This window comes from Salmo salar, chromosome 03 (genome assembly GCF_965601325.2).
Source record: "Salmo salar chromosome 03, fSalSal1, whole genome shotgun sequence".
Lineage (NCBI taxonomy): Eukaryota > Metazoa > Chordata > Actinopteri > Salmoniformes > Salmonidae > Salmo > Salmo salar.
The window spans coordinates 81981807-81994226 of record NC_138293.1 but is presented as its reverse complement, the minus strand read 5'-3'; the positions used below and the strand labels follow the sequence as shown (position 1 = coordinate 81994226).

The window sequence follows — 12420 nt, the reverse complement described above, 5'->3', positions numbered from 1 at the left end:
TTGAAGCTGTGAATGTCCTCTTACAAGGACAGAAAACTGAAATAAATTCCAAAACAGCTCTGCAACCTTGGGTGTTCTTTGTATGGGCCTGGAGTTTCACTACACTAAAGAGATGTATTAGTACACCTCTACAAACGTTATGAACCTATAACATTTCTACCGAGATAGGATGGATGATTAACACATTGGCTACTTCTATAGCTTGTCTGATTGTGCTCAACAACTAGAAGTAAATGTGCATTTATTTCCATATTAAACATTTCATTCAAATACACTAAGCTTGATCATCAATATGAAGTAAAAATATTACAATTTGTAAAATGTACAAGTTAAGGACAGAATCTGTTTGTCTTAAGGTGCTTCACAATAGGATTTTTGCGATGTAATTTTAGGAAATGTCCGGTGCTAATAGTATTACTTACCTGCCAGTGTTGTGATATTCTCATTGATTTCTCCCGCCGGAGTGGCAGCTTGTCAAAATGGGTAAGCTGTTCTGACGTTATCACAATTCTACACTTCAAAAACAAGCACTGAATTATTGTATCATCTAAATATCTTTTCAATAAGTTCACAGCCTTTCTTTTTAAAGCTGGTGGACCAAAACCGAAAGTTTCTTTTGGTCCACGAAAATATTTCACAGCAATTTAATGGTAAAATGAAATTGAGCGATTCCCACTAGACGGTAGTCAGAACAGCTTTCCCATTTTGACAACCGATGCTGCTCTGGCAGGGAGACCTCAACAGCAATCAAACTGCTAGCGGGGCAGTCTGTTACGTCATTCCACTGTTATGACATATGGACATTTTCTGAAATTACAATTCAATCTTGTGTAGCACCTTTAATTTAACCGTGATATGTTACTCTTTAAACGACAAAATAACCTCATACCTAGGACTTGATTACATCATTCCCCATGTACAGACAAAATTAAACATTTATGTACAGTTTAACATTAAGTTAGCCTTCTCAAATGTGCAAGATTAAGCAAATGTATATACTGTAGAATAAAACATCAGGATTTCCTTTAAATAAAATACATTTCAAGTTTAACTGAAAGAACACACAGGCTGCTGGTAGTAAAGAGGCTAACCTTGTCTAGAACACTGGAGGTGAGGAGAAAGGGTTTTTATCCACTATGTATCTGAAGACTAAATCAGATGAAACCTTGACAAGCCACTAGAGCTATAAATCGTTTCATTTGTGTAGAACCCATTGAGTCTGGAAGAACGGTTTGAACTACAGGAACAGAAAGACCATGAAAAGCTCCCCTTGCTGATCCAGCTGAATTATTGTTTATATACATCATTGATCGTGGTGACAGACCAACCCTGCTGCACACCAAATCATTCCGTTGAGTGGCGCATGATAGCCGGGTTGCTATGGCAATGTCCACAATCCTTACCTTGGCTGTGTCACATGCAGTAGTTAGTGAGAATAACCCGTGCAGAAAATAACTCAGTATGAGTGTAGAATTGGTTTGACATAGTAAACCAAACAGAACAGGCATGTCTGTCTTGGTAGACAGTCCAATGACAACTAGGGGCTGAGTTAATGTAAGATCCCTGCACAGTACCAGAGAAATGATCTAAATCCCAAATAGCACCCTATTCCCTTTATAGGGTGCCATTTGGGACAATGACACTGCCATATCCCTACTGGCTGCTCCCATTTAAACTCAGACCCACAAAATGAATCAAAAGGTACTCATTGCACATTTTTCACAAAACATCGACAATTCAAACCAACTTTTTTCTCCTGATGCAAACTCAGTCACTAGGCTTGTGTGTCAGGACAAAATGTATTGATTCCTGGAGTGAACGGGGAGAGGATATTTTTGTATACAGTGTAATCAGTATGAAATAGGCACTACGATAAGACCCATTGATTGGTGGACAACCTTGAAGTCCCATACTGTTAATTCAAACCATGGCTTGTGACAATGTTACCTTATCCAATACTTCTACTGATGGTGTTTAACTGAATGAACTGTAATGCTGTCAGACCTCTCCTGTTCCATAACACATTCTATGGTTCTCACTAGAACATTGACTGTTCCTATAGCAACCAAGCAGGGGCTCATTTCAATTATACAGATGGGATGTATGGACGGTGAATGAGTCAATCACCAAAACTTGGTTCCTTAAATTCCTAATATACCTCTTCCAGTCTGACCATCTCCTGTTGAAGCATACACACTTCATGAGTAGACCTGACAATAAATATGTTTCCAAAAGGCAACTCCTGTAATAATCGCACAATGTAGCAAAGGTTCTAATGAGCAGTGTTACCCCCAAGGGCCTTGGTGTAGTCAGCCTGATCCAAAGAGCTCATTATTCCTATTTGATTGCAGACACAGGGGCTGTGGTTCAATCAGGGCTTCAAAATAAGTATTTTTGGGGTGAAACAGAATCCCCTCAGGAAAGGAGGACATTAACCAAACACTTGGAATGCGCTCAACAAAGCAAACAGTTTTGTCTGTTCTTCCTGCTGCATTGCACTGATGGGGGGGGGAGGGAGGAGAACAAGGCTCAGAGGACTGACTGGGCCTCAACTGTTTTATTTGCTAAGAGGCTTTTAGTGGAAGGAAGGGGATTTTGTTGAGGGTGTTGTTGGCTATCGGAGCCTCTGGCTCAGTCTGTTTCTAGTTCTCTTCATGGCCACCTCTTGGGGGGGGGGGGGGGGAGGAGTTCTGCCTGAGAAGAGAAGCATCCACTGCCTTCATAACACCGTGTCATCATCCAGCATGTTGAGCTCTCCTACATTCACCTGACGTTGTGCGAGGCTCTGGGTCCGTCCCTTCCACATGCACCTTAGTCTTTATCTCCTTCTTCACTGCTTCCTAAGGGAGGGGGGCATAAATACACAAATACAGAGTTAGAGAGGGTAGATCATATTCATTTCCTATGTATGAGGTAGATAAAGCACATGCCGGTCTGTTTTCTGTAGTTTGTGTTGGTGCACTCCCACTTGCCTCCTTGTTCGGTGTCCGAGTCAGTGAGGTGTGTGAGGGAGAAGCTGGCGATGCTGGCCGGGGAGATGGAGAAGCGGGAGTAGTTGGAGTTTGAGCTGCTCCAGCTGGGCTCCGGGGTGCGGCCCCCGGGAGGGGGAGGGGAGAAGTAGTGCGAGGCCGTAGACAAAGGGGACAGGGTCTTAGACACGGCCAGGTCCGTAGCTGCCTTGGAGAGGAACGCCGAGGGCTCCGGGGACGAGAAGTCGTCATCCCATTCGAACCCACCGCCTGAGGGGAGAGACACCTGTTTAAAACCTTGATTTGGTACAATTAAAAAGAGGCAATATGGAACTTTTGCCACTGGAGGTATGGAGCCCTTCAGGTTCTTCCTTGCTGATGGACGTTGGCCGTATTGTGATGACTTACCTTCTTCATCTGTGGAGCTCTCTGTGGAGTTGGTGAACCTATTCAGGTAGCTGGCCGTGGGCACAGGGCTGCTGAACTCGGACACCTGGCTGTTGGAACCTGATGAATGGTCTCCCAGCTCCTTGGTGGGGGTCTCCTACAGGTGGGGAGACCAATAAGTGCAATGGTTAAAGTTCAGTCTCATAACAATATTTAGACTAGGTCTAGATGGCAGAGAGAACCTGTGAAGGCTACAAAAACCTGCAATATCACATGACATTCAAACCATTTCTAAAGCATAGCCATAATCTTTGAGTTTTGATATAAATGTTAGATACAAGTGAAACAATGTCTGATGTGTGCATGCAAAAGGTGACAAGTGGGTACTCTACCTGGTCGAAAAGGAAAACAGTGACATCGTCAAAGAACGACACAGCTCTACTGGCACTGTCTGCATCGCTGCCCCCTGATGGCATGGAGGGTTTGGCGCTGGGGGTGACATTCAGCGACGTGGGCTTCAGCAGGCTCTTGAGGTTCCGCGCTCTACTGTCATCCGAGACTACAACGGGAACCGGGTGCACCGTGTCATCCTCGCTGTCCTCGCTGGAGCTGTGTAGCCGGTACGCCCGCATGTCATCATCTGAGTCATCGCTGTTATCGTCCTCTTCGTCCGCCTCCCCTCCGTCCTCCTGCCCATCCTCATCAGAGCCGTCCCGCCTGCCCAGGTACCTCCCCTCCATGTCGGGCTCCTTCAACTTGGGGGTGATCTCGCTGGCGTAGGTCCTGGTTAGCTTAGCGTGGACTGGTATGTTCTCAGGAAAAGGTTTTGCTGAGGTAGCAACAGCAGGCAATGGAGGCTTTTCCAGGTCCTCGGTGGAAGTTCCGCTGGACTCGGAGTGACTGTGAGTCCTGAAGTCAGGGAAGAACTCCAGTGTTCCGGTTTCGTCCACACTGCCGTCGATGGACACAGGTGAAGTCTTTTCCCAGTCCTCCTCTGTGGTGAGGATCAGCACAGGGAGACTGGTCCCTTCCAGGGGCTGAGGCTTGGTCTTCTCCACTCCGATATCGACCAGAGCTTCTGGAGCAATGGGAGACTGTGACTCAGCAGAAGACTCTACATGCTCCTCCTCTGTGACTTCAGGAAGAACAGATGGACCTCCAGAAACACTGCCACTGATGTCCACAGTTGGCGAGTTGGCTTCTTCAGACTTCTTCTCGGGCTCGGACTCGTTGTCGGAGAAGTAAGCAGAGTCTCTGTAGTTGCCTCCCATGAAAGATTCCTCGCCAGGGGCGATGGGCTCTGCCTGCTGGTCCTCACCGTCCTGAGCATCCATCACACTCTCCACCTCTGAGACGATGATTTGGGGGGGAACCAGCATGGTAGCAGCTGCTGGCTCCTCCTCCTCTTCCTCGGCCAAACTCAGACCGTTTCCCTCTGAGAAGTGGTCTTTGATGATGGGCTGAGAGTTCCACTCTGGAGACTCCAGGTTCTCCGTCTCGTAGCCGCTGTCGGCTGTTTTGTACGGGGGCTGGAGCTTGTGAGGGGCTGCCGGGGTGTTTAGCTCTTCGACAGACCCCTCCAGCCTGTGGCTGTTGTCCAGGGAGTCTGGCGTCTCAGCTGAGTTCTCCACAGTGGGCAGAGTGGTGGAAACACTGTCCTCCAGTAGGCTGTCCTGGCTGATCTGGTCCATGGAAGGACCAGAGACCAGCAGAGAGGACATGTCGTGCTCGTTGTCATGTTCATGCTCAGAGAGGACGGTGTCCATTTCTGCCTCTGTATCATCTTCAACCAGGTCGCACAGCAGATCATCACTGGTAAAGCCTTCACTGGTCAGGCCATTGTCAACAGCAATCTCACTGACATAGACTGGGGGAGAGTCATGGCTTAGCAGGTCGTCTGTTGGCTCTTTGATTCCTATGGATTCAACACAGTCATCCTCTGGGGCTCCGAGGCGGTCTTCAAGGCTGGGGTTTTTGGCATCCATGCACAGGGGGTCTGTAGTGGCACTTTCAGAGAGAAGTGTGGGAGACTGGTGGATATTTGCTGAACTAATAACTGGGACCTCAGCCCTCTCAGAGGTAGAGTCAAAAGCAGAGTCCATCCTCATATTAGAGGACTGCTGCAGCAGTCCCCTAATTGGCAGCTGGTTGCTACAGATGTCCTCTGTTACCAGTGTATTTGAAGGCACCAGTGTTTTAGGGTCTGCTAGAGGTTGCAGGAAATCCACAAAACTGGGGCTCATAAAGTCAAAAAGTTCCTCCTCTGCTGGGGACATGTTGTTCTCCACAGGTTTTATGAGGATCTCTGCTACGTTTATGCCATCTATGGTCTCATCATCATCATCCCAAGAGTTCATTCTGAAACTGTGCTCAGGGATGTGGGTCAGACCAGGTTGGAGGAAGTCCAGTTGTTGACTCCCACTACTTTTCCCTGATAAACCAGAGCCCTCCTTCATCAGGCTCTTCTCTTTGAGGAACATGAAGTTGTCCGCTAGTTTCTCAGTGTTCAGTAGCCTCATCACATCTGGTGTTCCCTCCCCCTCTGCCTCCTCTAAAGAGTCCTGGAGGATGACCTCTGAATGGCGCTCCCCTAAAAAAGAATTCCGAAAGCACTTTTCTGTTCCCTGGGCCTGCCCCTCTACAAACTCCACTCTCTGGAAACGATTTCCGTTGAGTTCTGGAAGCTCCATGAAGCCCCTGTTCCAGGAATGGGAGTCCTGTCTGGAGTCTCCCTCGCTGAAGATGTTGGTGTGGTAGGGGCTGTCATGCTCACTGGACGACCAGATGTGGCTGTCCTGAAGGTACGAGTCCTTGGAGTCTATGCTGTGGTGGAAGAAGTCTGCATCGGTGCTGGACTCATCCAAGCGGACGTCTTGGAGGGTGACAAATTTCTGCCTGTCTGAAACTGTGTCTACCTCCGGACCCCTGTTCTCCTTCGCCTCCACGGTGCTCTCCCCCTGCTCCTCCAACTGGATGTAGTACTCGTTTCCATTGGCTGGTTTATGAGCGTCAAACACGGGAAGGATCCCAGGGATTGCCGAATGGGTGTCCCTGCTGTTGGAGCCCCCCGTCCTGGGGGCTGCGGGGTCTGGAAAGTGGGCCTGAATGTCCTCGCTGGGCACGGGGAAGAACATGCTGTGGTAGTTGAGCGTGGTGTCCATGGCCGAGCGTCCATGGCCACTACTGCTGTCGTAATGGTCGTGCTTGGCCGCTTCCCACACGTACTCGAAGCTCAGGCCACGGCTGGTCTCAGTGACGGTGAGCACCTCGTCCACCTCGGCCCGCAGGGCGTCGTCTGCGAACTGCTCCAGAATGGGGTAGGAGGAGTGGCTGACGGTGGTCTGGCGCGTGACAGGGTTGGGCTTGAGGGTGTCCCAGCGCTGCTGGAAGTCGTCCTCCACATCCTTCTGGCCCTGCATACGCAGGTAGGTGAGCAGCCGGTGGATCTCCTCGGCTGTGGCCCGCTTGTCTGGAGTCAGCCAGCAGAACTGTAGCACCTCATACCTGCACAGGGGAGAGAGTTGAGGTATTACCCTTTTTATGGCATGAGCCGAGGCTTTTTAAATACAGTTTGACTTCATAGCAGAACATATCGTTTCAATGTCAAGTATGCAATTCATACACCTCTTTATGGTAAAGTGTTCAAGTTTCTTAACAATTCATGAGACACTCCATAAATAACATGTAGTCCAGCTAGATTCAGTTGGTATCATGTGTAGTATGGTTGGAGAGAGCGGGACTGACCATCTGTCGGAGTAGGGCAGCTCCAGCTGTGGTTTCAACAGTTTGATCTGCTGTTCCCTAATGACGTGGTTCAGGACCTCGCGGTCAGACAGGTGAGGGTAGGGCTGGGCTGCGTTCTCAAACAGCTCCCACAGAGTCACCCCCAAGGCCCTGCAAACACAGGGATCAGAGAAACACTTATGACTGGTGGAGGGATAATTACAACTCACAACCTACTGTACCTGCATGCATGGTGGCAACATGGGTCTGTGATTAAATGCTCAATGAGATGAAGGGGGGGGGACTATTTTCATATTGCAGCGTAATAAACATATTCACATCACAATTAATAATGTTCTTAATCAAAACCGGTCCCAAAACACAAGATTACACTGAGTTGCCCCCCACAGCCTCAATTCGACAAGGTATCAAAAGCGTTCCACAGTAATGCTGGCCCATGTGGACTCCAATACAATAAGTTTGCTGCATGTCCTTTGGGTGGTAGACCATTCATTATACCCTGATGAAGACAGCTTGTCTGTCGAAACGTTGGACATAAATATTTTTGCATCTGAGCTCCTAGAGTGTGCAGCTCTCCTTTATATTTTTTAAGGGTTCCACTCCGCTAGCCAGCACCACGCCTAAATAGGTGTGGTTCTTTCGCCTCTAGACCATTCTTGATACACACAGTAAACTGTGTGAAAAACCCAGCAGCATTGCAGTTCTTGAAACAAACCGGTGCATCTCACCTACTACCATACCCTGTTCAAAGGCACTTAAATATTTTGCCTTGCCCATTCACCCGCTGAATGGCACACACAATGTCTAATTTGTCTCAAGACTTAAAAATCCTTCTTTGACCTGTCTTCTCCCCTTCATCTACACTGATTGAAGTGGATTTAACAGGTGACATCAATAAGGGATCAAAGCTTTCACCTGGTCAGTCTCATGGAAAGAGCAGGTGATCTTAATGTTTTGTATAGTCAGTGTATATGGGTCAATCCACGACGACAGTTCCTTTTGCATCTATTCAAAATTTTAAGTAGAAATTTTGCATCAATATTGAATTTTAATAGCATGTTATATTAAATGAAGTACCCTTTACTATAGACCACATGGAACATTCAATAAATAGACTTCCTTGTCCCTTATGTTTTTCCAACTTTAAGAAGATTTTAACCTGACAATGTCCAAGTTTTCACCATTTTAAAGCCCTAGTTACTTGTTCTCTGAGGATTAATATTTCACGTGATTAATTTACATTTGTCATTCATTTTAAGGTGAACCCTGTTATGTGAACTGAACTCTCATTTTAATATGGTGAATCTATTCCTTTAAACAAATAGTCAAATCATAGTGTAAAAGCAGGTGAGCTGGTGCTACTCCTTTTGGCCGTTATCTGGTGGGGAACATAACGTCAACCATAGATAGGCTAGACATTTTTATACAATTTCAATGTTTTTGTGAAGCTTGCATTCAATTCCCACTCCCTGTTGCACACAAGCTTCCATTCCCCCTGTCACAAGGGGATTTATGGTCAATTAAATATCAAAAGGTCCACCCTGCTACTTCATTTGTCAATTACTATAATATTGTTTTTGTTTAACCTCTATAATAGGCCAGGCATTCACAGCTTCCATTTTTAAATGTATTTTGTCCTATTTTCCTGTTAAATAAACATTGCATTGTTATGCATAGATGCAAATGTTGTTTTTTCTCTCAGGTGGGCTTAATGAGTACAGTGGGAGAAAAATCACTCCCTCTATACAATGGCAATAATTACATATTGTTCAATATTAACTTTGCATAATATTGTAGTCTATAGTGTATATTTACACCCCAAACCATCGGTTCCAGATATTTTAAGAGTAGATGTTCCTATTAAGCCAGTTTGCATTGAAAGACATGGGGATAGTGTGCTTACATTCCTAACACTCAATTAACATATGGTTTTTGTTCAGATTTAAGTTGATTAAAACACTCAAATTACAGCAAGATTAGAAACAATTATAAACCTCTGTACTCTCTCCAAGACATTTGGAGTGGACAGGTAGTCATTGATGCAGAGAGAGAAGAATAAGATCAGGGTTGAGGGAAATCAGGCCAACAAGTGGTAGACAAAAAGGCCAACATAAGAGGGACAAGATGATGACTATTGGGCAACGACTCATGCACTTTTGGGCGGGGGCATTGTCATATTGTTGACCTTCATTCGTCCACCAGCTGTCCCTTTGTAATACAACAGTAGAGCGGTGGATTTGAAACCGTCTTCAGACAGACTTTAGGAAGACAAGTTGAACTAATTAACAAGAATAGCAGTACAGGAAATGTGAATCAGTTTTCAGATACTCCATTGCAAGTTGTGTGTGTTATGGTCTTTGTGCATGGATTCTTATCCACAGAGGACCAGTGTGTGTGTTATGGTCTTTGTGCATGGATTCTTATCCACAGAGGACCAGTGTGTGTGTTATGGTCTTTGTGCATGGATTCTTATCCACAGAGGACCAGTGTGTGTGTTATGGTCTTTGTGCATGGATTCTTATCCACAGAGGACCAGTGTGTGTGTTATGGTCTTTGTGCATGGATTCTTATCCACAGAGGACCAGTGTGTGTGTTATGGTCTTTGTGCATGGATTCTTATCCACAGAGGACCAGTGTGTGTTATGGTCTTTGTGCATGGATTCTTATCCACAGAGGACCTGTGTGTGTGTGTTATGGTCTTTGTGCATGGATTCTTATCCACAGAGGACCTGTGTGTGTGTGTGTGTGTGTGTGTGTGTGTTATGGTCTTTGTGCATGGATTCTTATCCACAGAGGACCAGTGTGTGTGTTATGGTCTTTGTGCATGGATTCTTATCCACAGAGGACCAGTGTGTGTGTTATGGTCTTTGTGCATGGATTCTTATCCACAGAGGACCTGTGTGTGTGTGTTATGGTCTTTGTGCATGGATTCTTATCCACAGAGGACCTGTGTGTGTGTGTGTGTGTGTGTGTTATGGTCTTTGTGCATGGATTCTTATCCACAGAGGACCAGTGTGTGTGTTATGGTCTTTGTGCATGGATTCTTATCCACAGAGGACCAGTGTGTGTGTTATGGTCTTTGTGCATGGATTCTTATCCACAGAGGACCAGTGTGTGTGTGTGTGTGTGTGTGTGTGTGTGTGTGTGTGTTATGGTCTTTGTGCATGGATTCTTATCCACAGTGGACCCGTGTGTGTGTTATGGTCTTTGTGCATGGATTCTTATCCACAGAGGACCAGTGTGTGTGTGTGTGTGTGTGTTATGGTCTTTGTGCATGGATTGTTATCCACAGAGGACCAGTGTGTGTGTTATGGTCTTTGTGCATGGATTGTTATCCACAGAGGACCTGTGTGTGTGTGTTATGGTCTTTGTGCATGGATTCTTATCCACAGAGGACCTCTGTGTGTGTGTTATGGTCTTTGTGCATGGATTGTTATCCACAGAGGACCAGTGTGTGTGTTATGGTCTTTGTGCATGGATTGTTATCCACAGAGGACCAGTGTGTGTGTGTTATGGTCTTTGTGCATGGATTGTTATCCACAGAGGATCTGTGTGTGTGTGTGTGTGTGTTATGGTCTTTGTGCATATATTCTTATCCACAGAGGACCAGTGTGTGTGTGTTATGGTCTTTGTGCATGGATTCTTATCCACAGAGGACCAGTGTGTGTGTGTGTGTGTGTGTTATGGTCTTTGTGCATGGATTGTTATCCACAGAGGACCAGTGTGTGTGTGTGTGTGTGTGTGTGTGTTATGGTCTTTGTGCATGGATTCTTATCCACAGAGGACCAGTGTGTGTGTTATGGTCTTTGTGCATGGATTCTTATCCACAGAGGACCAGTGTGTGTGTTATGGTCTTTGTGCATGGATTCTTATCCACAGAGGACCAGTGTGTGTGTGTGTGTGTGTGTGTGTGTGTGTGTGTGTTATGGTCTTTGTGCATGGATTCTTATCCACAGAGGACCAGTGTGTGTGTTATGGTCTTTGTGCATGGATTCTTATCCACAGAGGACCTGTGTGTGTGTGTGTGTGTGTGTTATGGTCTTTGTGCATGGATTCTTATCCACAGAGGACCTGTGTGTGTGTGTGTGTGTGTTATGGTCTTTGTGCATGTATTCTTATCCACAGAGGACCAGTGTGTGTGTTATGGTCTTTGTGCATGGATTCTTATCCACAGAGGACCAGTGTGTGTGTTATGGTCTTTGTGCATGGATTCTTATCCAGAGGACCTGTGTGTGTGTTATGGTCTTTGTGCATGGATTCTTATCCACAGAGGACCTGTGTGTGTGTGTGTGTGTTATGGTCTTTGTGCATATATTCTTATCCACAGAGGACCAGTGTGTGTGTGTTATGGTCTTTGTGCATGGATTCTTATCCACAGAGGACCAGTGTGTGTGTGTGTGTGTGTGTGTGTGTTATGGTCTTTGTGCATGGATTGTTATCCACAGAGGACCTGTGTGTGTGTGTTATGGTCTTTGTGCATGGATTGTTATCCACAGAGGACCAGTGTGTGTGTATGTGTGTGTTATGGTCTTTGTGCATGGATTGTTATCCACAGAGGACCAGTGTGTGTGTTATGGTCTTTGTGCATGGATTCTTATCCACAGAGGACCAGTGTGTGTGTGTTATGGTCTTTGTGCATGGATTCTTATCCACAGAGGACCAGTGTGTGTGTGTTATGGTCTTTGTGCATGGATTCTTATCCACAGAGGACCAGTGTGTGTGTGTGTGTGTGTGTGTGTGTGTGTGTGTGTGTGTGTGTGTGTGTGTGTGTGTGTGTGTGTGTGTTATGGTCTTTGTGCATGGATTCTTATCCACAGAGGACCAGTGTGTGTGTTATGGTCTTTGTGCATGGATTCTTATCCACAGAGGACCTGTGTGTGTGTGTGTGTGTGTTATGGTCTTTGTGCATGGATTCTTATCCACAGAGGACCAGTGTGTGTGGGTGTGTTATGGTCTTTGTGCATGGATTCTTATCCACAGAGGACCTGTGTGTGTGTGTGTGTGTTATGGTCTTTGTGCATGGATTCTTATCCACAGAGGACCTGTGTGTGTGTGTGTGTGTGTGTGTGTGTGTGTGTTATGGTCTTTGTGCATGGATTCTTATCCACAGAGGACCAGTGTGTGTGTTATGGTCTTTGTGCATGGATTCTTATCCACAGAGGACCAGTGTGTGTGTTATGGTCTTTGTGCATGGATTCTTATCCACAGAGGACCTGTGTGTGTGTTATGGTCTTTGTGCATGGATTCTTATCCACAGAGGACCAGTGTGTGTGTGTTATGGTCTTTGTGCATGGATTCTTATCCACAGAGGACCAGTGTG

General features: G+C 46.1%; 1 protein-coding gene across 1 annotated transcript in view; it reads right to left on the bottom strand.

Moving 5' to 3' along the window:
• Positions 1–224: 224 nt before the first annotated feature.
• LOC106601832 (serine/threonine-protein kinase LMTK2) overlaps positions 225–12420 on the bottom strand; it is a 74864-nt gene continuing 62668 nt past the window's right edge. Inside the window, exons 10-14 of the mRNA XM_082972806.1 lie at positions 7101–7250; positions 3749–6860; positions 3378–3513; positions 2969–3239; positions 225–2836 (exon numbers count right to left, since the gene is read on the bottom strand). Of these exons, the coding sequence (XP_082828932.1) occupies positions 2812–2836; positions 2969–3239; positions 3378–3513; positions 3749–6860; positions 7101–7250 (3694 nt within the window). The 3' untranslated portion in view covers positions 225–2811. The remainder of the gene's footprint in view (positions 2837–2968; positions 3240–3377; positions 3514–3748; positions 6861–7100; positions 7251–12420) is intronic.